This window comes from Nicotiana sylvestris, chromosome 7, assembly GCF_000393655.2.
Source record: "Nicotiana sylvestris chromosome 7, ASM39365v2, whole genome shotgun sequence".
Lineage (NCBI taxonomy): Eukaryota > Viridiplantae > Streptophyta > Magnoliopsida > Solanales > Solanaceae > Nicotiana > Nicotiana sylvestris.
This window is the reverse complement of record NC_091063.1, coordinates 26,251,579-26,275,649: the sequence shown is the minus strand read 5'-3', so window position 1 is coordinate 26,275,649 and position 24,071 is coordinate 26,251,579. Positions and strand designations below refer to the sequence as shown.

At 38.0% G+C, this 24,071-nt stretch overlaps 3 protein-coding genes across 3 annotated transcripts; 2 read left to right on the top strand and 1 right to left on the bottom strand.

Moving 5' to 3' along the window:
* Positions 1 to 211: 211 nt before the first annotated feature.
* LOC138872884 (uncharacterized) lies at positions 212 to 1,819 on the top strand. The gene is made up of 2 exons (XM_070151302.1): positions 212 to 617; positions 1,515 to 1,819. Exons 1-2 carry the CDS (start codon positions 212 to 214, stop codon positions 1,817 to 1,819), a joined length of 711 nt encoding a protein of 236 aa, XP_070007403.1.
* Positions 1,820 to 2,742: 923 nt separating this feature from the next.
* On the top strand, positions 2,743 to 7,998 carry LOC138872883 (uncharacterized). Its single transcript, XM_070151301.1, has 5 exons — positions 2,743 to 3,297; positions 3,739 to 3,849; positions 3,931 to 4,099; positions 4,223 to 4,583; positions 7,941 to 7,998. The coding sequence occupies exons 1-5, from the start codon at positions 2,743 to 2,745 to the stop codon at positions 7,996 to 7,998; spliced, it is 1,254 nt and encodes a 417-aa protein (XP_070007402.1).
* Positions 7,999 to 11,236: 3,238 nt separating this feature from the next.
* LOC138872882 (uncharacterized) lies at positions 11,237 to 11,740 on the bottom strand. The gene has a single exon (XM_070151300.1). It carries the CDS (start codon positions 11,738 to 11,740, stop codon positions 11,237 to 11,239), a length of 504 nt encoding a protein of 167 aa, XP_070007401.1.
* Between the last annotated feature and the right edge of the window lie 12,331 nt (positions 11,741 to 24,071).

Here is a 24,071-nt window from a genome sequence, read left to right as displayed (position 1 = left end):
CGTGAAGTGTGAAGATTTTGTTGTCTCAAGGGTTTTGGTTGATAATGGCTCTAGTGCGAATATTTATCCCCTGTCTACTTTGCAAAAACTGAAGATTAGCACCGAAAGAATCCACTTGAACAGTGTATGTGTTTGAGGCTTTGATGGGGGAGGTAAAGATTTTGTTGGAGATATAATGCTCGAATTGTCGATAGGTCCTGTTGAGTTTACCATGGAATTCCAAGTGTTAGATGTGGTTGTCTCCTGCAATCTGTTGTTAGGCAGGCCCTGGATACATGCTGCTAAGGCAGTCCCATCTTCTCTACACCAAATGGTGAAGTTTGAATGGGGCAGACATGAAATAGTTGTGCACGGTGAAGAGGACTTGTCAGCTTGTAATGATACAATTGTTCTGTTCATCGAAGCTAAAGATGATAAGATACCTTGGGTCTATCAGACTTTCGAAATAGTGTCTGTTGAGAAAATTCCTGAAGGAAAATGCATTCTGGGTCCTAAACTATCCTCCGCGTCTGTCATGGTTGCGAATGAAATGTTGAAGAATGGTTTTGTGCCGGGCAAGGGTTTGGGCTCATCTCTGCAGGGTATTGTGCATCCAGTGCGCCCCAATGGGAATCCTGGTACATTTGGTTTGGGATTCATGCCCACAAGAAGGACGTGAAAAGGGTTAAAAATCTAAAACATAAGGTATGGTCGCTCCACAAGCCCGTCCCACACATTTCTAAATCTTTTGTCAAGCCAGGGGCCAAAAAACCTCCAACCTCCTCAATCCCAAAACCTGTGGTCGATGTTGATGAAGAGCTGATCAAGAGGTTCCAAAGTCTGTTCGAAGAGGTCAATTTGGAAGAAGTTGGTGAAGGCTCTAGTAAAGCAAATGTGCAGCTCGTTGGCCCAAACGTGAAGCTTAGAAATTGGGAAGCTACTCCTCTCCCCACCAGGAAGGAGTTTTGGTAGTTTGCTTTGTTTTCCTTTCTGTTATCTGGGTTATTCCAAGGTTGTAATCCAGATTTTTAGTTTTTGCTTGTTTTGATGCTTAAACCCTTCTATCCTTTTATTTTCAATGAAATGCAATTTTTTGTTTTTCGTTATTCTTAATAGTGTTTTATTTTGTTCTTTTTTCTTTTGTACAGTTTTTTTATGCTGGTTGCAGTGACATGACATGCATGAAGAGTTTTCAGTCGAGTCTTAAAAGCCAATCTAATTCTGAAATAACAATCCAAGAAGTAGAATATGATGATGAAATAGAATATGATGAAGAAACAGCATTTGAGGAAATCACTAAAGAGCTAAAACAATTTGAAGAAAAACCAAAGCCTAATTTGAGTGAGACCGAAGCAATCAATTTAGGGGACCAGGATGATGTTAGGGAAACCAAGATAAGTGTGCATTTAGAATCGCAAGTTAAGGAAGAAATAATCAAAACATTGTTTGAGTACAAAGATTCTTTGCACGGTCATATGACGATGTGCCGGGCCTGAGCACTGATCTGGTAGTTCATAAATTGCCAATTGATCCAGCATTCCCTCATGTCAAGAAAAAGTTGCGAAAGTTCAAGACTGATATGAGTGTGAAGATCAAAGAAGAAATCACAAAGCAGCTTACTGCAAAGGTCATTCGAGTCACTCGATATCCTACTTGGTTAGCCAATATTGTGCCAGTACCAAAGAAGGATGATAAGACCAGGGTCTGTGTTGATTACCGTGATCTTAACAAAGCAAGCTCAAAGGATTATTTTCCATTGCCGAACATTCACATTCTGATTGATAATTTTGCCAAGCATGAGATTGGGTCTTTTGTGGACTGTTACGCGAGATATCACTAGATCTTAATGGATGAGGAAGATGCAGAAAAGACAACATTCATCATGTCATGGGGAACATACTATTATCGGGTAATGCCATTTGGTTTGAAGAATGCTGGAGCAACTTACATGAGGGCGATGACCACCATATTTCATGACATGATACATAGGGAGATCGAGGTTTATGTAGATGATGTGATCATAAAGTCAAAGAAGTAGTCTGACCATGTTGAGGACCTGAGAAAGTTTTTCCAAAGGCTCCGCAGGTACAACCTCAAGCTCAATCCAGCGAAATGTGCATTTGGGGTCCCGTTGGGAAACTGCTAGGATTCGTGGTCAGTCGACGCGGTATTGAGTTAGACTTGTCGAAGATCAAAGCCATTCAAGAGTTACCGCCGGCAAAGAATAAAATAGAGGTGATGAGCCTACTTGGAAGGTTAAATTACATCAGCAGGTTCAATGCTTAGCTCACGACTACCTGTGAGCCCATCTTTAAGCTGCTGAAGAAGAATGTTGTGGTCAAGTGGACTGATGAGTGTCAAGAAGCATTTTATAAGATTAAGAGGTACCTGTCGAATCCACCTATGCCGATCCCACCAGAGCCTGGAAGACCTTTAATTCTCTATTTGACAGTCTTGGACAATTCTTACGGTTGTGTATTGGGTCAACATGACATCACGGGAAAGAAGGAGTAAGCAATCTATTATCTCAGTAAGAAGTTCACTCCCTATGAGGTTAAGTACACTCTGCTTGAGAGGACATGTTACGCCCTGACTTGGGTGGCACAAAAGTTGAAGCATTATCTGTCGTCCTACACTACTTACCTCATTTCTCGCATGGATCCTCTAAAGTATATCTTTCAGAAGCCTATGTCCACATGAAGACTTGCACAGTGGCAGATTTTGCTTACAGAGTTTGACATCATCTATGTGACTCGGACCGCGATGAAAGCCCAAGCCTTGGCCGACTACTTGGTCGAGAATCCGGTGGATGATGAATATGAGCCACTGAAGACTTATTTTCCTGATGAAGAGGTCATGTGTGTTGATGAGGTTGACCATGATGAAAAGCCAGGTTGGAAACTCTTCTTTGATGGAGCTGCTAACATGAAAGAGGTCGGAATAGGGGTTGTACTTATCTCTGAAACAGGGCAACACTACCCTGTAACAGCCCAACTTCGATTTTATTGCACCAACAACATGGCTGAGTACGAAGCATGCATTCTGGGTTTGAGGTTAGCTATAGACATGGGAGTCCAGGAAATACTGGTTCTGGGAGATTTAGATTTGTTGGTTTATCAGATTCAAGGAGAATGGGAGACTCGAGATTTGAAGTTCATACCGTACTGGAAGTGCCTGCATGATTTTTGTCAACGATTCAGATTGGTTGAATTTAGACATATTCCCAGGATTCATAACGAGATTGCTGATGCCTTGGCTACTCTGGCGTCAATGTTACATCATCCAGACAAGGCTTATGTCGACCCCGTGCATATCCAAGTTCATGATCAACATGCTTATTGTAATGTGGTAGAAGAGGAAATCGATGGTGAACCTTGGTTCCACGATATCAAGGAATACATCAGGTCGGGGGTATATCCAGTACATGCTACAAGTGACCAAAAGAGAACCATTTGACATCTGGCTAGTGGATTTTTCTTGAGTAGAGGAATCTTGTACAAGAGGACTCCGGATTTAGGACTGTTGAGGTGCATAGATGCTAAAGAAGCTTCAACTATCATAACTGAAGTGCATTCTGGAGTTTGCGGGCCGCATATGAACGGGTATGTTTTGGCAAAGAAGATACTTCGAGCAGATTATTATTGGATCACCATGGAACGGGATTGTATCAGTTTTGTTCGCAAGTGTCATCAATGCCAGGTACATGGTGATTTGATTTATTCTCCCCCATCTGAGTTACACACAATGTCTGCACCTTAGCCATTTGTTGCTTGGGGCATGGATGTTATCGGACCAATTGAGCCAGCAGTGTCAAGTGGGCATAGGTTTATTCTGGTGGCCATTGATTACTTTACCAAGTGGATCGAAGCTGTAACTTTCAAGTCCGTGACCAAGAAGGCAGTGGTGGATTTTGTTCATTCAAATATCATTTGTCGGTTCGGAATTCCCAAGGTGATCATCACAGACAATGCTACTAATCTCAATAGTCATTTGATGAAAGAGGTATGCCAACAGTTCAAGATCATGCATTGGAACTCCACCCCGTGTCGCCCCAAGGCAAATGGAGCTGTTGAGGCTGCTAACAAGAACATAAAGAAGATACTTCGTAAGATGGTTCAAGGTTCTAGGCAGTGGCATGAAAAGTTGCCTTTTGCCTTACTGGGTTATCGCACTACTGTTCGCACTTCAGTAGGTGCAAATCCCTATCTGCTGGTATATGTAATTGAGGTAGTTATACCTGCAGAAGTTGAGATCACATCCCTTCGGATCGTTGCAGAAGCTGGAATTGATGATGATGAGTGGGTCAAAACACGGCTAGAACAGTTGAGTTTGATTGATGAGAAAAAATTGGCTGTAATATGTCATGGTCAATTGTATCAGAAGAGAATGGCATACAACAAAAAGGTGCGTCCTCAGAAATTCGAAGTGGGCCAGATGGTATTGAAACGCATCCTTCCTCATCAGGTGGAAGCCAAAGGCAAGTTCGCCCCAAACTGGCAGGGGCCATTCGTTGTGACAAGAGTGTTGCCAAATGGTACTTTGTATTTAACAGACATAGAAGGCAAATGTGTAGATATGGCTATCAATTCTGATGCAGTTAAGAGGTACTATGTATGATTTCTTTGCTTACCTTCAGTTGTATTTTGTACTTGGCATATTCAAAGCTGAAATGACGAAGGCATTTTGTTCCGCTACCCAGACACTTTAATCCTTTGTTACCCCTTTTGAGCTTTATTTATTTTCTTTCATACCCCTCTTTTGAAATCAGTAGTAGAAGTAGAGAATGAAAAAAAATGATGACGAATGAGTGAAAATAAGAAAAATGAAAAAAAAAGGAAAAAAAGGAAAAAAAGAAAGAAAAGAAGAAAAAGCAAAAAAAAGAAAGAAGAAAAAGAAAGAAAAAAAGAAAAGAAAAAGGGAAACAAAAACAAACAACTTCCTTTTGAACTACGTTCGACCTGATTCCTTTTAAGGATATGTAGGCAGCCTTCCCATCAAAATAAAAATTAAAACTCCCCGGACCCAAAGAAACTGGGGCAGAAGTTTTGGTTTTTGAAAAGATCTGATTCCAAAAGTTGTAATTTTGACCCCTTTTCATCTTAAGTTAGTTTGAGCCTTCATGCCACCCTTTCTTTCTAACCCTGTCCAAAAGCCTAGATTACGGTCCAAAGAAAGACCTTCGGATCAATCTTTGAGGATGTCAGGTCAAGCAAGATAGAGGTATGATTTACATCATGGGTAACACTTTGTTCACGGGCGCAAGAGAGAAAATTTAAAATGAGAGAGTCTTATTGGTGAAAACCCTCATGGGCACCGTAAGGCGATGGTGAGCTGAGAGAAAATTTAAAATGAGAGAGTCTTATTGGCGAAAACCCTCACGGGCACCGTAAGGCGATGGTGAACTGAGAGAAAATTTAAAATGAGAGAGTCTTATTGGTGAAAACCCTCGTGGGCATCATAAGGCGATGGTGAGTTGAGAGATGAACAAATGAGAGAGGCTTGTTGGTGAAAACCCTTTGGGGCACTACAAGTCTAATGAGGCTCATAACTTTACAGAGAATTTGGATCAGTGAAAGCCCGGTTTTGAAGTATGAAGACAGGACATGAACTGAAAATACGATTGGTTGGACGGATTAGGCTGATCAATCCGAAATGCATGTCATGATCATTGGAGCTGGCTGCTTCCCTCAGATAAGTCTTCTTTTCTCATTCTTCTTCATATAGTCATCTGTGCTCAAAATTTTCCTTTGTTCCTTTTGTCAAAAATCATTTCACTTTGCTATTTGAGTCTATTTTTATGGGTCTCTTTTGAGTCATCCCTTGTTGAACAATCAGGAAAGGATTTCAAAGCCTACTACCAACTTCTAAATTGCACAAAGCGGAGTCCGGCCAGGCACATCACAATTGACTTGATTTAGAATAAGCAGTATGGTGATAACTGAGGTTCAGGCAATCAAGTGAATCTTGAATTTTGAGAAAATACAAGGATTCAACAACTTTCAAAATGAAAAACAATGCAACAAGTGAGTGTGAGAGATTCAGGTCATGCAGAGGTTTGGTGGTCCAGTTCTAGTCAAAAGGTCAAACAACATCTTACTATCCCGAAGCAGCTAATCAGAATGAAGCATGGCAGTGGCGGAAGCAGACACTTAGCAAGGATGCCACAAACTAACCACCACGTTTTTAAACTAACAAGATTTTATTTGTCAGAAATAGGGGCAAGAAAATTTTTAAATCCACAGGGACCTTCCATGGAAAAGCATGGTTCAGGGAGCAAGAAATTCTATTCAGAATCCTCAAACATGAGAGCATGGCTCAGGTAAGTTCGTACTCAGTTCTCAGGACCCTCCAGGATAATGGGATCTAATTTAAAAATTTTAGGACCCTCCTGGATAATGGGATTTAGTTTTTAAATTTTCAGGACCCTCCTGGATAATGGGATTTAATTTAAAATTTTCAGGACCCTCCTGGATAATAGGATTTAATTTTTAAGTTTTCAGGACCCTCCTAGATAATGAGATTTAGTTTTTAAATTTTCAGGACCCTCCTGGATAATGGAATTTAATTTAAAATTTTCAGGACCCTCCTGGATAATGGGATTTAATTTAAAATTTTCAGGACCCTCCTGGATAATGGGATTTAGTTTTAAATTCTCAGGACCCTCCTGGATAATGAGATTTAATTTAAAGTTTTCAGGACCCTCCTAGATAATGAGATTTAGTTTTAAATTCTCAGGACCCTCCTGGATAATGGGATTTAATTTAAAATTTTCAAGACCCTCATGGATAATGGGATTTAGTTTCAAATTCTTAGGACCCTCCTGGATAATGAGATTTAATTTAAAATTTTCAAGACCCTCCTGTATAATGGGATTTAGTTTTTAAATTTTCAGGACCCTCTTGGATAATGAGATTTAGTTTTAAATTCTCAGGACCCTCCTGGATAATGGGATTTAATTTAAAATTTTCAGGACCCTCCTGGATAATGGGATTTAGTTTTAAATACTCAGGACCCTTGTAGAAAATGGGATTTAATTTAAAATTTTCAGGACTCTCCTGGATAATGGGATTTAGTTTTTAAAATTCTCAGGACCCTTCTAGATAATGAGATTTAGTTTTTAAAATTCTCAGGACCCTCCTGGATAATGGGATTTAATTTAAAATTTTCAGGACCATCCTGGATAATGGGATTTAGTTTTGAAATTTTCAGGACCCTTCTGGATAATGAGATTTAGTTTTTAAATTTTCAGGACCCTCATGGATAATGGGATTTAGTTTTAAATTCTCAGGACCCTACTGGATAATGGGATTTAGTTTTAAATTCTCAGGACCCTCCTAGATAATGAGATTTAATTTAAAATTTCCAGGACCCTCCTGGATAATGGGATTTAATTTAAAATTTTCAGGACCCTCCTGGATAATGGGATTTAGTTTTTAAATTTTCAGGAACCTCCTAGATAATGGAATTTAGTTTTTAAATTTTCAGGACCCTCTTGGATAATGGGATTTAGTTTTAAATTCTCAGGATCCTCCTGGATAATGGGATTTAGCTTTTGAATTCTTAGAGCTCTATAGGTAACATGATCCGATTAACACTCACAAATATGCTCAGATCTCAAACTGGGGCAGAAAAATTTCTTTTATTTTGTCTGTTTTGTTGCAATATCAAGTGCCCACCTGGATAACGAGGGAATACAATTCAAGTTTTAGTAATCCGGCGCACACCTGGATAACGAGGGAATACAATTCAAGTTTCTGGTAATCTGGTACCCACCTGGATAACGAGAGAATACCGTTTTGAGTTTTAGTAATCAGGCGCCCACCTGGATAACGAGGGAATACAATTCAAGTTTCTGGTAATCAGGCACCCACCTGGATAACGAGGGAATACAGTTTCGAGTTTTGGTAATTAGGCGCCCACCTGGATAATGAGGGAATACAGTTCAATCTGTTGGTAATCAGGCGTCCACCTGGAGAACAAGGGAATTCATTTCAGACTTACTTCAATTTGCAAATTTAAGAAGCATCAGAAGCCCGTCTGAAGAACATGGTCCACTTTTCAATCTCATGTTGAAGATCAAATAGAGATTCAAGGAAGATTCAATACAAGAAGTAGATAGGATCTTGTATTTTCTTTCACTTTGCTGTAATTTTTCCTTTTATTTTTGATGTAATGGCAGGAACCGCGGACCAGAACCTCGATGGCACTTCACTCGACTCTCCACCTCGGTACTCCATCATCCTTATCACTTCTGAACTACACGTGGTCTGATTCATTTATAGCCAAGGATATGTAGGTAGCTCAGATACCAGGGCTCGGTCACAATCCTTTTAGCCACCTTTATTTTCTTTTGAATAAGCGTCGGGTCATAAATCAATTACGTTGCTTATTGTTCTTTGCTCCAAAAACTCTTCGTGTTTCCAAGCAAAGAGGGCCAGCTGTAAGCACGTAATTTTTGAACCGCGCAAATTTTAAAGTTAGTTTTAGTATTTTAATATTTTTTAAAATATTTACTTGATTTTATTTTAATATAATTTTAATCTTTTTACTTTTAGTCCTAAGACATAAAAAAACATAAAGTAGTTTTATTTCTCGTGTTTATCGCTTTTCTATATTTTTATCTTTAGTTTAAAATCAATTAGTATATTTTTATTCATGGTATCTTAATTTTATCATGACTTTAGCCTATTTTCTTTACTTTTTACTTTATTGTTATAACATTTAAAAATACAAAAAAGTAGTTTCATTTTAAAATTTTGTTTATTTACTTAACTAAGTTTAATTAATATTTTGGTAAGATTTTTTAGTTTGTCTTTGTCCAACAAGAAAATTTGTTGGCCCAAAGGTGTGAGTCCATTTCTTTTAACTTAAACCCAATTATTCTTAGCCCATTCTTCCCAACTCATTAGCCCATTTATGTGCATAATTTAATCTTAGCCATCTATTTCTTTCTAATCCAATGGCCATCATCCCTTCTCACCTTCATATAAAATACCCAGTTATTGAAACACTAACCCAAGTTTTCAATTCCTAGTCTTGAACCAAAAAAGGAACCAGCCGCCAGTCCACCCCCCGTCGTCGGATCTCTCACGCCGCTGACCAGCCACGCAGCCGCTGCCCTCCTCCGAATGACCAGTCACTCCATCCCCTGAACACTCCAGTAGTAGAACCGTTACAGTCGCCTAACTCAGGACCTCCCATGACCGCGCCACCCCTTTGAAACTCCATCTCCGCCGCCAAACTAAGAAGAAATGGCAGATCAACAGTATTGTACCTCTCGTGTTTGGCCTGAACATGATCCCATAGCTATGTAGTTCTCTCGTAGATGGAGATACTTATGGCAGTATACAACTGGCCGCCGTCGAGATCTATTCGAGGTTCAGTTCGCTTATTTTTTTCCTAGTTTGGTCATCGTGTTGAATTCCGGTTCATCAATCTACTATTAAGAGAAATTTTGCTCGCTTGAAGGTCTATTCTTTTCCTCTATCTCATCAGTTTGTTCAATATATTTTGGAAGTTTGTTCAGTTTGTTTGTGATGATGAAATTCATGCCGAGTATGAAATTGTCCTCTCAATACATAGAATTGAGCTTTGTTTGGAGTTTGAATGATTGGCTGCTGGGTTAGTTAAAGTAATTAAGTAAAATGACATTAGTGACATGAATTAAAAGTACTGCATCTAGTAGTAGGGTTGGGAACTTGAGATTAAAAAATGCAATTTGTATGTGTTGTACTCCTTGTCACATTTTTACCTTCTTATTTCTATTTATCCGCTAGTAGTATGCTTAAGCCGACAACACTTGGGTAGGCAAGCCTTAGGATTTTGTAGTTTTGAGGTGAGAGGTCGTTCCCGTAGTTAAGTTTATCCGGGGAATGCCCCGAGGGATTTGTATATATTTTATTTCAGGGGTATGCCCCGAAGTGAATGTAATTGGAGGCCGTGGTGAACATAGTAGAAGAAGTAGCGTAGGATAATTTAGGACTTTATTTTTTCTTCTTTTAAGTTTCTTTTATTTAGGTGGGGACGACCTCGAGCCTCTTGTGTGTTTATTTTCCTTTTTCTATGTTTTCTATCTCAATTGAATATTTTGAAAGCAAACTTGATCGAGTACGCAACCATACTAGCTACGGGACTTGGGGAGTGCCTAACACCTTCTCCCCGAGTGAAATGAACCCCCTTACCCGAATCTCCGGTGCAGACTTAGTTTTGGAGTCTAAAATATTTTAAAAGGGAAAATCATTTTAAAAACGGTGACCTGACAAACCGAAATCAAATGTCAGGTGGCGACTCTGAGTTGTTTCCTTTTAAACACAATTTTGTCACTTTCTAACTGGAAAACCCTTTTCAAGCTTTACTAAATACTTTTATTTATTTAAGAGAGTTAGTAGAAGTTGGTTAAAAAAGGGGGGTGTGACACTAATTATTCAGAGAAACATAAAAATAACTAAGTTTGGCGGAAGAAAGATGAAATTTGATGAACTCCAACCTCCACAGCAGCTCTTTGCTCTCCAAAATCAACTTTCCTCTCAAAAACGAGTTTAAGAACTATTTATAGATGTAAGGTCAAAGTACTCAAGTTCAAAATCAACAAGGAAACAAATTCTCTTGGGTAGGAGCATCTGGCGATTCCTGCTCTGGGCCAAGATTGGGACCTCACTAGGCAAGGTGAGGGGCGCGGTGGTGGAACTCGCTAGGCGAGGTGGGGCGTGAGGTTGAGCTCTCCCTGGCCAAGTGGAGCTAGCGCAGTCTAGGGCCTGGTCTCCTCTGTGCCATGCGTCGATTTTTCTTTCGTGCTCTATTCTTTTCAACAGCATTATGTGTAACTTTCATTCCACTTTGCGTTCAAATGGTCATACACATAAAATTGACTCAATTAAGCTCAAACGTCGCACTTGTTATTATTAAAATACCAAATTAAAAGGTAAGTAATGTACTAAAAATATAAAATTATAGCTAAATATCAAATATATACTTTTTTTTATGTAAATTTCCCCAGACAGAGGTCTGGGTGTTGTATTGCAAAAAAGATCAGTGAGGGGGACTATACCTTACCTCAGAACTAAATACAACATGGTGATTCCTATCACCCAAAAAGGACAGCAGATTATTCTACCAATCTACTGCCATACCTATATATACATCATATTCAACTAACAAAAAAATTGTTCTTCTCATATTTTGTTCTGATACTAGGCATTTGCCACTTATCTATAATGAAGGCGCCTTTAGCTTCTTTTGGGAGATGTTCGAAGAATTGTCAAATCAAATTTGTGCCAGAGATGGAGGCTGTTTTGGCTAAAGCATCAGTAACCTGATTGTCTTCTCTAAAACAGTGATGGACTGTTGCATTTGCATACTGGACCAAACTTGTAATTCTCTCCACCACCATCTTTAGCTTCATGTTCTTGTTTCCATCTTGATTGACCATGATTACTATGATATTTGAGTCAAGTTCGAGAACAAAATTAGTGAAACCGAACTGGTTACACCATTTTCCTCCGAACTCAGTAGCTCGAGCTTCAGCCATGTTATGACTGTCACAGTCAATCCACATTGCGAATGCCATGATACAATTTCCCTCCTCGTCTCTGTTGTTTCCTCCTATACTAGCTTTCCCACTTTCCTTGATGTAACTTCCATCTGTGTTAATTTTGACCTTGCCATGGGGCGGAGGATGCCACTGAATTTGCCTCCATGTTTGGACAGGTTTCAATCTTTCAATTTTGTAGCAAAGGGAAGGCCAGTGGTGTGGGGTCTCCATTTGGCATGAGCTTGGTTACCATGGATTTGAGATTCCATATCACCTGATGTTTCATGACATTGTGATGAAATTTCCTTTGTGTGCCATATCTACTTGAACTTCTTTATTTCCAGATTTTCCAGCAAATAAGAGTTGGTGCAGCTTATAGAACCAGGCCATGGATTTTATTCTTTGTTTTTGCATCCCACCAATTCTTGAAGATTGCCACAATAGGTGCATTTGGGTGAATAATACCCAAAGAGCTGCCAATATTCTTCCAAATGTGCTTTGCAGCTTCACTTTCCACGAAAACATGTTGCATGGATTCCACCTATGGGACACTACAACAAGAACATCTCGAAACAATATTAGTACCAAACTTACTAATCATGTCATCAAAAGGTAATTTTCTTTTCATAATTCTCCAAGTTAGAAAGGACATTTTAAAAGGGATTGCCTGATGCCAAACATTCTTTAAAAAATTATTTTTTGTTTTTTTATGTCTAATTAAATGCCATGCTGAATTATTTGAGAACTTTCCATCATCCGACTAGGTCCAAATAGGGAAATCATCTTCTGCGTCATTACCAATATCAATTCTACAAATAAAATCAGTGATGTGAGAAGGAAGAACCTGGTTTAACCTGTTGATGTCCTATTGCCCATTTTGTTAAGAATTCCTTCACCTGAGTTTTGGCCGATTTCCTGATGCCTTGGACCTGATGGGTAAGTGGACCATCACCCGTCCAATTATCCCACCAAAAGCTTGAGGAGCCATTTTGAATGCTCCATTTGATGTGAAATTCCACCTTTTGTCTGGTCTTTAATATGTTTTGCCAACCATGGGAGTCAGCCGAAACCATGGATTTACTTACCGGGTGAGATCTTGTGCAATATTTGGCCCTGAGAAAGGTGGCCCATAGAGAGTTCTGTGTTCTAAACCTCCACCATCTCTTAATACTAAAAGTATCAATAACATCTTTCATTTTCTTAATTCCAATGCCACCTTCATCTTTGGGAAGACACATATTATGACAAGAACTCCAATGATATTTGTTTGACCCATCTGTCGACCCCCAGAAGAAGTTTGCAAAATATTTTTCCATGAGTAATAGTGCCTTTCGGAGGACTCATGGCAGATAGAGTGTAAGTGGGGAGGGACTATAATACATGCTTGATAAGTGTGATTTCCCCCCCTGGAGATAGAATTTTACCTTGCCAACCATTGATCCTTTTAACAATCTTCGCTAACATTTCATCAAATAAGACTGTGTTTTTCCTTCCATGATAGATTGGACATCCCAGATAATTGAAAGGAAACTTTTTATCTATGAACCCTGATGCTTGCCTTATTTTATTGATCCTGGAGGCAGAGGTATTAGGAGAAGTGATGAAATAACTCTTGTCATTATTGACTTTTTTCCCTGAAGCCTTTTCATATCTCCTGATTTGTTTCTTGATAAGCTTGATGAATTTGTTGTTACCCCGGCAGAATATGACAATGGAATCAGTATATGCAAGATGATTGATCTTTGGACCTCTGTTATTCATGTTGAAAGGAGTAGAGATTTCACAGCTGATGAGATTATTCAACGACCTGGATAACACTTCAGCACTAATAATGAACAAAGAAGAAGACAGTGGATCTCCCTGTTTCAAGCCATGAGATGAGGTAAAGAAACTTCTTCTATTACCATTAATAATAATAGAGTACCAGACTCCATTAACCAGACCCCAAATGATGTCAATCCATTCCTCCGAGAATCCAAATTTCCTCAAAACTGACATGATAAAGCTCCAGGACATTCTATCGTATGCTTTCTCCATATCCAATTTGATAATAACATTTCCCCCACAGTTTTTATTCTTGATGTTCTGCGTGATCTCCTGTGCTAGCAAAATGTTTTACGTAATGGATCTTCCTTTGACAAACCCACTTTGGTTCTCTGAAATGATTCTATGAAGCATAGGATTTAGCCTTCTCGAAAGAATTTTGGATATGATCTTGGTGATGAAATTGCTTAGATTGATGGTTCTAAGTTCTGAGAAGTTAGTGGGAGATTCTACTTTGGGAAGTAAAACCAGGCAAGTGTGTGAGAAGAACTTGGTTAGTCTCTTTCCATTGAAAATTTCTTGCACGAAGTTAGTGATATCCTCTTTGATTATATCCCAACATTTCTGAAAAAAGGTGTCGATAAAGCCATCTGGACCAGCTGCACTATTAGCTCCCATATCAAAAACAGCATCCCTGATTTCCTCTGTGTTAGGTATGGAAGTCAGGGCAATGTTGTCTTCTTCTGTGATAATCCTGGGGATGCATTCCAGTATATCCTTATCATTGGATTGATGCTTGATGTTGAATCTCGTGTAGAAGTGTCTAATTGCAGCTTTTGCAATGTTATCATCACCTTCCACCCATCTGTCTCTATGATCTTTGATCTTGTGAAGTTGTAGCCTTCTTCTTCTTTCTCTGATTAGGCTATGGAAATACTTGGTATTTGAATCACCTTCTTCGAACCACTTGATGTTTGCTTTCTGTTTAAGAATAGAGTCTTGCATGGTCATCCATTTGATGTATTCGGCTTGCCCTCGATTAAGCTCCTCTCTAGATAGGTTAGTATTATTTTGTAGATCAAGTTCTTCAAGGGCATTTATTTTGGCTTCCCAGTGATGAACATGCTCATATACATTTCCAATCTCCTTCTTCGACCATTATGTAAGCCTTTTACTAAGCTTTTTAAGCTTATGTTGAAGTATCCACAAGGCATTCCCACTAATATTAGAGTTCCACACATCTTCTACCAGGTTCTTGAAGGAAGGTTGCTCCGTCTAGAAATCCAAGAATTTGAAGTACTTAATACTATTGTTGTTTGTGTTATAGCATTTGAGAAGTAAAGGCCTATGATCAGAACCAGTTCTTGGAAGATGCTTGACAACATTATTTTGCATAATCTGGCACCACAAGTCATTAACAAAGACTCAATCAAGCCTCTTCCAAATTCTTCTTCTAGCTTCCCAATTATTGCACCAAGTGAATTTAGGCCCAACATAACCCAAATCCTTAGCTTTACAGTTGTCCATATATGAGCTGAAATCTAAACCTTTATACATTCTGTGAGGTCGACCACCCTGTTTCTTTGCCGGATCCAAAATAACATTGAAGTCACCTCCAATGCACCACGGGCCATCAATCATCATGTACCATTGAAGCACGTAATGTATTTCCTGGGAGAGGATAACTATCTGACAAAGATGAAAGGAACTGGATTTAATGATAACAATTCATTTAATTCCTTTTCCTAAACAACAATTATAGTTACACTTAATATAGTTTATTTGGTTACGAACTAGTAGTATTTATGTGTAATTATCTTATAATAATTTGATAATGTACATAATTTTTTTTAATGGAGAAGTGATTTGATTCTTCTGGATAGCCCAAACATTTGAATGCTTTGAGTGATGGGGCTTAGCACACACCTTTCTGAGAAGCGATTTCATTCTTGGATAATCTACGCGGTGTGCCCGTTAAAATATCAATTAACACCGCATACAATTAAAATATTTATTTTACTATGTATACCTGCTTAATAATTTTTTTACCATGTATATATAACTACTGTATTCCAAAATAGAATACTATATATTCCAAAATAGAATACTGTAGTATATTTCGTTTTGATATTGTATTTCAAATTAGAATAATGTAGCATATTTAGTTTGATATTATATTCCAAATTAGAAAATTATCGTATGTTTGGCTCGGATACTGTAGTATGTTTGGTTTGAATATTGTATTCCAAATTAGAATATTGTAGTATATTATGTTTGGATATTGTATTCCAAATGTGGTACGTTTAGTTTGAGTATTTTATTCTAAATTAAAATATTATTTTATGTTTTGTTAGAATATTATATTTTAAATTAGAATATTATTTTATGTTTGGTTTGAATACTATATTACAAATTAGAATATTCTATATGTTCCGTTTGTTGTATTCTTCTGGAGCGATTTAGCCGCCGAATGTTTATGGGAAGCGATTAATTTGATTCTTCTGGAGAAGCCAACAAAAACCCGGGGGAGGTGGGGGGGGGGGTGGTGGTTAGATAGGCACTATCAAATTGGTACCTGACCTCTCCTTATCGACGACTTTCTCTCATTGACTGTTAATAATTACTCCATCTAGATATACTTTGCATATGTATTTATTGTTGAGTTTTGGATTGTTGAGTTTTTGTTTAAGATGAAATAGTCTTAAAATGAGAGTGAATGGGAAATGAGATTTGGATTTGGATTTGATCAAATGATCGATCGATCGATTAATTATTTGGACCAAATTTATTTGTTAATAGTGAATATTAACGTGATATAATCCGTGTTTGTAACGGATGTTTTTCAATCCGTGTATTGTGTTGCACCAAGAAAGCAACAAGATGCCTAGTGCACCTCCCACCATGGTCAAGTGTTCATCCACCAAGCAAGTGTTCATTCCATCATGTAAGTGCTTCCTCCATGATATCCTAATGTTTGTTCCACCATGGAGGGGGCAGATTTCTATCACATGACTGCTATAAATAGAGCAGAAGTTGTAGAGAAAGAAGAACACATCCGAAAAAAACACTCGGAACACTCAGTATACAATTGATATACACTCTGTATATAATTGATATACACTCTGTATACACTCAAACTACACTTTGTATACAATGTGTATACACTGGAAAAATGAATTGCAATCTTATATCCTCTTCAGTAAGAATTCAACATCGGCTATACATTGCATTCCTTCTTCTCAGAATTTTCATTCGACTTCTGAGTTCTCCTTCCTTGTTATGCAATGTTTTAAAACTATAAACAAAGCAACTGTAAGTGTGATTTGCTGCCGAACTTTGCGTTCGCTGAAATACTGGGGTTTGAAGTACCGCTACACCAGTATGTAATTCGTTCTATCCTGGGAGGAAATAATCCATAACCTTGGGTACTAGGAGGGGATTAAATTCCTTAAGGAAACACTGTGAATTCAGTGGGCTCAAATTATTTTTTGTTTCAGTTACATCATTCCATATTTATACCAGATAAGAAGTACTATACAGGAAACAACAACAACAAGCTTAAGGAATTTAATAATTTTAATTTCTGTATTTGTGTTACTTTTATTATTCTGGAAACTTAAAACATTTGTGGTATTGTGTACTCCCATTTGGAGAGTAAAGCCTTCGTGGCGTTTCGTTGGAGATTAAAATCTACGTGATTTTTTACTCCAGTTTTAAATGCTTATTAAACGTTTGTGTCATTTTTACAGTAAAAATGGCGAATGACGGAAATCAAGCTGTTCCGATGATGACTGCCAACGCATCGACAAGTCGAACTCCGGCGTTGGCACCGGCAGAGAAACCCGAAAAATTTTCCGGGATGGATTTCAAGCGCTGACAGCAAAAGATGTTCTTCTACTTGACTACGTTATGTCTACCGAAGTTCATCAAGGAAGATGTTCCTGATCTTCCAGATGAAACTCCAGAGAATGATAGCTTTCTCGTGATTGAGGCGTGGAAGCATTCTGACTTCTTGTGCAGGAATTATATTCTTAGCGGACTGGAGGATAATCTGTATAATGTATACAGTGGCGTGGAGACGTCAAAAGAATTGTGGAATGCGCTTGAAAAGAAATACAAAACTGAAGATGTCGGGATGAAGAAATTCGTCGCTGCAAAATTTTTGAACTACAAAATGGTAGATAGCAAGTCTGTTATTACCCAAGTCAAGGAGTTACAAGTGATTATTCATGATCTACTTGCTGAAGGTGTATTTCAAATGAATGCTAATGTTGAAAGTAAAATTTTTAGTAATTTTACTAACGAAATTTTCATTGAAGGTCTTGTCATCAATGAGGCATTCCAAGTAGCAGCAATAATTGAGAAGTTGCCTCCATTGTGGAAGGACTTTAAAAATTATTTGAAACACAAACGAAAGGAGATGTCCCTTGAAGATCTCATTGTTCGATTGAGAATCGAAGAGGACAATAAAGCTGCTGAAAGGAGAGGCCGTGGAAATTCAACAATAATGGGAGCAAATATTGTTGAAGATAACAAAAAGAGAAAGAAGGCTTCTGGTCCGAAATACAACCCAAGCAAGAAGCGGTTCAGTGGAAACTGCTACAACTGTGGGAAAACCGGACACAAATCTACGGAGTGTCGTGCTCGGAAGAAAGACAAGCAAAGGGGTCAAGCAAACATGGTAGAAAAGCATGATGATGTTGATGACTTGTGCGCCATGCTTTCTGAATGCAACCTGGTAGGAAACCCAAAGGAGTGGTGGATTGATTCTGGAGCCACTCGCCATGTTTGTGCTGTGAGGGAAGCATTTTCTACATATGCTTCTGCTGGACCCGAAGAGACGCTCTCTATGGGAAATGCTGCTACAGCAAAAATTGAAGGATACGGTAAGATATTTCTCAAGATGACTTCTGGCAAGGTCATGACTTTGAACAACGTCCTTCATGTTCCCGAGATTAGGAAGAACTTAGTCTCTACTGGACTTCTTGTAAAGCACGGTTTCAAGTGCGTTTTTGTATCTGACAAGGTAGTGATTAGTAAGAATGAAATGTTTGTAGGAAAAGGTTACCTTACTGAGGGCCTTTTCAAGCTGAATGTAATAGTTGTTGAAACTAATAATAAAACTTCAGCTTCTTCTTACTTACTTGAGTCAAATGATTTATGGCATGTACGTTTGGGTCATGTCAATTATAAAACCTTGCGAAAAATGATTAACTTGGAAGTATTGCCTAAGTTTGAATGCGAAAAATCAAAATGTCAAATATGTGTGGAATCTAAGTATGTTAAACATCCTTATAAGTCGGTTGAAAGGAATTCAAATCCTTTAGACTTAATTCACACAGATATTTGTGACATGAAGTCAATACCATCTCGCGGTGGAAAGAAGTATTTCATAACTTTTATTGACGATAGTACTCGATATTGCTATGTTTACTTACTTAATAGTAAAGATGAAGCAATAGACGCATTCAAGCAATACAAAAATGAAGTTGAAACGCAACTTAACAAGAAAATCAAAATGATAAGAAGTGATAGGGGTGGTGAATATGAATCTCCTTTTGAACAAATATGTTTAGAATATGGAATTATTCATCAAACAACAGCCCCTTACACGCCCCAATCCAATGGGATTGCGGAAAGAAAGAATCGTTCATTAAAGGAGATGATGAACGCATTGTTGATAAGTTCTGGTTTGCCATAGAACTTGTGGGGGGAAGCCATTCTTACGGCCAGCCGAATACTAAATCGAGTGCCCCATAGCAAAACACAATCCATTCCATATGAAAAATAGAAAGGAAGGAAGCCCAACTTGAATTATTTTAAAGTGTGGGGGTGTTTGGCAAAAGTGCAAGTTCCTAAACCCAAAAGGGTAAAAGTAGGACCGAAAACAGTTGATTGTATTTTCATAGGATATGCGACTAATAGTAAAGCATATCGATTTATGGTTCATAAATCAGAAAATCTCGACATTCATAATAATACGGTTATAGAATCAGATAATGCTGAGTTCTTTGAAAATATATATCCATATAAAAAGGAATGCGAGTCGATTGGTGAAGGATCTAAACGACCTCGGGAAGAAACAAAAGAAAGTACATTTAATCAGGGGGATCCAAGACGTAGTAAACGTCAAAGAACGTCTACTTCGTTTGGACCAGATTTTGTGACTTTCTTATTGGAAAATGAGCCTCGAACATTTAAAGAAGCTATGTCTTCTTCGGAATCATTGTTCTGGAAAGAGGCAGTCAATAGTGAAATAGAATCCATATTGAACAACCATACATGGGAATTGGTTGATCTTCCTCCTGGAAATAAACCTTTGGGTTCTAAATGGATTTTTAAGAGAAAAATGAAAGATGATGGCACTATTGATAAATTTAAGGCAAGACTTGTTGTCAAAGGGTATAGACAACGAGAAGGTCTTGACTACTTTGATACATACTCCCCAGTTACAAGGATTACGTCCATACGGATGTTAGTAGCATTAGCTGCAGTGTATGGTCTTGAAATTCATCAAATGGATGTTAAAACGGCCTTCTTAAATGGAGAGTTGGAGGAAGAAATTTACATGGAACAACCTGAAGGGTTTGTGGTTCCAGGTAAAGAAAATAAGGTATGTAGACTTGTTAAGTCCCTTTACGGACTAAAACAAGCACCCAAACAATGGCATGCGAAATTTGACCAAACAATGTTGTCAAATGGTTTTAAGATAAATGAATGTGATAAATGTGTGTACATTAAAAATGTTCCAAATCACATAGTCATTGTTTGCCTATATGTGGATGATATGCTGATAATGAGTAATAACATTGCCAACATAAATGCTACTAAGCGTATGCTAACTAGCAAGTTTGATATGAAGGACTTGGGAATTGCGGATTTAATTCTGGGGATTAAGATCCAAAAGACTCCTCAAGGTCTGGCATTGTCACAATCTCATTATATTAAGACAGTACTTGAAAAATTCAAGCACTTGGGCTTTAAAGTTGCAAAGACTCCAATTGACGTAAATCTTGCACTAGCAAAGAATAAAGGCCAAAGCATATCACAATTGGATTATGCTCGTGTGTTGGAATGCTTAATGTACATCATGAATTGTACACGACCAGATATAGCTTGTGCTATAAGTAAACTAAGTCGATACACGAGCAATCCAGGTCAATCTCATTGGATGACAATGAAACGAGTTTTGGGATACTTAGAACATACCCAAAACTTTGATTTGCACTACAGTAAATATCCTGCGGTGATTGAAGGATATTGTGATGCAAATTGGATCACCGGTTCAACTGATTCGAAGTCCACAAGTGGATATGTATTCACTATTGGTGGAGGAGCGGTATCTTGGAAGTCGTCCAAACAAACATGTATTGCCCGCTCTACAATTGGAAGGGCTGGGAGCGTTATGTATAACGGTAAATCTCGTCATATACGATGAAGACATAAAACCGTTAGGCAACTTCTCTCTAGAGGAATTATCACGATTGACTATGTAAAGTCAAGTGATAATGTGTCGGATCCACTTACAAAAGGCTTAACTAGAGAGGTAGTTGAGAAATCATCGAGGGGAATGTGACTATGGCCGAGAACAAGTCATTGTGGCGGTAACTCTACCTAGAAGACTGGAGATCCCAAGATCTAGGTTCAAGGAGATCAAACAAAGTCATTAATGACGGTTCAACATTGTCAATAAAATTTTTTAGTCCATTCTCGTGATGAGACAATGTTCAGTACCAAGGATAAAATATTAAGGCTTTTTAATGATTTCTAAATTTGATACAGGGTATATCAAATAGTGTATCTACGGGATGACACGTTTAGGAATCACCTATGTAAGTGTGAAGTGTTAGCCGCTTCAAGGAGAATTTTGCAAGGCCAATTCTCTACGCACTTATGAAACCAGGCAGTGTTCATGGCTGAAACGAACACAACAATGAGAACCAAAGACGGTTAAGGGATTGATTGTGTGACTTATGGTTGTCTAGGTATACACTAAAGTTCGACGGTTCAAAGATATCAAATCTACCGATTGACCGAGTATATCCGACATAAGTTCACTACGGAAAGTTCAAAGGGAAACCTACTTATCCAGATACAATTAATTCTTGCTTGCAAATCACACAAGTTTTTCATGCATACTTCCGTGATATAGCCATTCCCCATTCATGTGGAGGATTGTTGAGTTTTGGATTGTTGAGTTTTTGTTTAAGATGAAATAGTCTTAAAATGAGAGTGAATGGGAAATGGGATTTGGATTTGGATTTGATCAAATGATCGATCGATTGATTAATTATTTGGACCAAATTTATTTGTTAATAGTGAATATTAACGTGATATAATCCGTGTTTGTAACGGATGTTTTCAAATCCGTGTATTGTGTTGCACCAAGAAAGCAACAAGATGCCTAGTGCACCTCCCACCATGGCCAGGTGCTCCTCCCACCAAGCAAGTGTTCATTCCACCATGTAAGTGCTTCCTCCATGATATCCTAATGCTTGTTCCATCATGAAGGGGGCGGATTTCTCTCACATGGCTGCTATAAATAGAGCAGAAGTTGTAGAGAAAGAAGAACACACAGAAAAAAACACTCGAAGCACTCAGTATACAATTGATATACACTCTGTATATAATTGATATACACTCTGTATACACTCAAACTACACTTTGTATACACTGAAAAAACGAATTGCAATCTGATATCCTCTTCAGTAAGAATTCAACATCGGCTATACATTGCATTCCTTCCTCTCAGAATTTTCATTTGACTTCTGAGTTCTCCTCCCTTGTTCTGCATTGTTTAAAAACTACAAACAAAGCAACTGTAAGTGTGATTTGCTGCCGAACTTTGCGTTCGCTGAAATACTGGGGTTTGAAGTACCGCTACACCAGTGTGTAATTCGTTCTATTCTGGGAGGAAATAATCCATAACCTTGGGTACTAGGAGGAGATTAAATTACTTAAGAAAACACTGTGAATTCAGTGGGCTCGAATTAATTTTTGTTTCAGTTACATCATTCCATATTTATACCAAATAAGAAGTACTATACAAGAAACAACAACAACATTTATTACTAGTATTCTAAAGCTTTATAAATAGTAAGGAAATCATGTTCAGTTTCTCAATTCACTTTTTAAGTTTTTAAGCCAAGCCTAAGTCACACTACTTTGCATTTGGCGAAGAGCCAAGAACTGGTAATTAAAAGGTATGTTCCTATTTTACTTCATCAAGCTCAATTCATATAATAGTACATTTCTTTATAGAAGTAAAGTATTATATTGCTATATTTTCTTCGTATAGAATATGTTCTAACACCCGGTGCAAATAAATTTTTACTGCATGATGACCATAAGTTCGTTTTTTGGTTATTTTCCTTTTTACTCCTTTAAAAGAAGAAGGAAAGTGGATGGGTTTGCTGGTGAGGCTGAGGTTACACGGCGCTGCGGAAATCATCATCCGACTGTTTGGGGAGATCATTTTCTTGCCTATGCTCATCTCTCGGTAAATTTGTATATTAAGAAACTAGTTTTTTTTTTTTTTTTTTGCATATTAATTCTTCTTGTTTTTAGCACAATATATACTAGCTATTCGTTTGTTCATTTATTTTCAGTTGAAGCAATTCTATTGATCCATCTGTTCGTAAAAGTTGAAGTATATGACCATTTCATCTAAAATTTTAAACAGTTAGATAGAGCACACTTTTATTTATTTAATTGTGTCTCAACATACCCCTCACGTGCGGATTTGATTCATTTTCATGGGCCATGAAAATTCTTTTTTGTTAATCGGTGTACTCGAACTCAAGATGTCTGAATGTGAGAGCACCAAGTTATAAAAAAGAGAAGTTATATTTATGTACTTGCACAGGGAGCCAATGAATGTGAAAAGAAACAGCATGAAGACCTAAAAGAAGAAGTGAGAAAAATGCTAGAGGTGTCTCCCTCAAATCATTGCAGAATCTGGACCTAATAAACGCAATCCAGTGTCTTGGAGTAGCGTACCATTTTGAACATGAGATTGAGGAGTAACTGGCCTTTATCTATAGCTGTTATGACGAATTGAACGGTGAAGCTGATGAAACTGACCTCCATCTTGTTGCTCTACGGTTTCGGATACTTAGGCAACACGGTTATTATGTCTCATCTGGTATGCAATTGTTACTCGAGATTGAAAGATTGAAACCTGTCCAAACATGGAGGCAAGTTCAGTGGCATCCTCCGCCCCATGGCAAGGTCAAAATTAACACAGATGGAAGTTACATCAAGGAAAGTGGGAAAGCTGGTATAGGAGGAATCATCAGAGATGAGGAGGGAAATTGCATCATGGCATTCGCAATATCGATTGACTGTGGCAGTCATAACATGGCTGAAGCTCGAGCTGCTGAGTTCGGAGGAAAGTGGTGTAACCAGTTAGGTTTCACTAATTTTGTTCTCGATCTTGACTCAAATATCATAGTAATCATGGTCAATCTAGATGGAAACAAGAACATGAAGCTAAAGATGGTGGTGGAGAGAATTACAAATTTGGTCCAGCATGCAAATGCAACAATCCAACACTATTATAGAGAAGGCAATCAGGTTGCTGATGCTTTAGCCAAAACAACCTCCATCTCTGGCACAAATTTGATTTGCTAATCCTTCGAACATCTCCCAAAAAAAGCTAAAGGCGCCTTCATTATGGATAAGTGGCAAATGCCTAGTATCAGAACAAAATATGAGAAGAATAATTTTTTTGTTAGTTGAATATGACGTATATATAGGTATGGCAGTAGATTGGTAGAATAATCTGCTGTCATTTTTG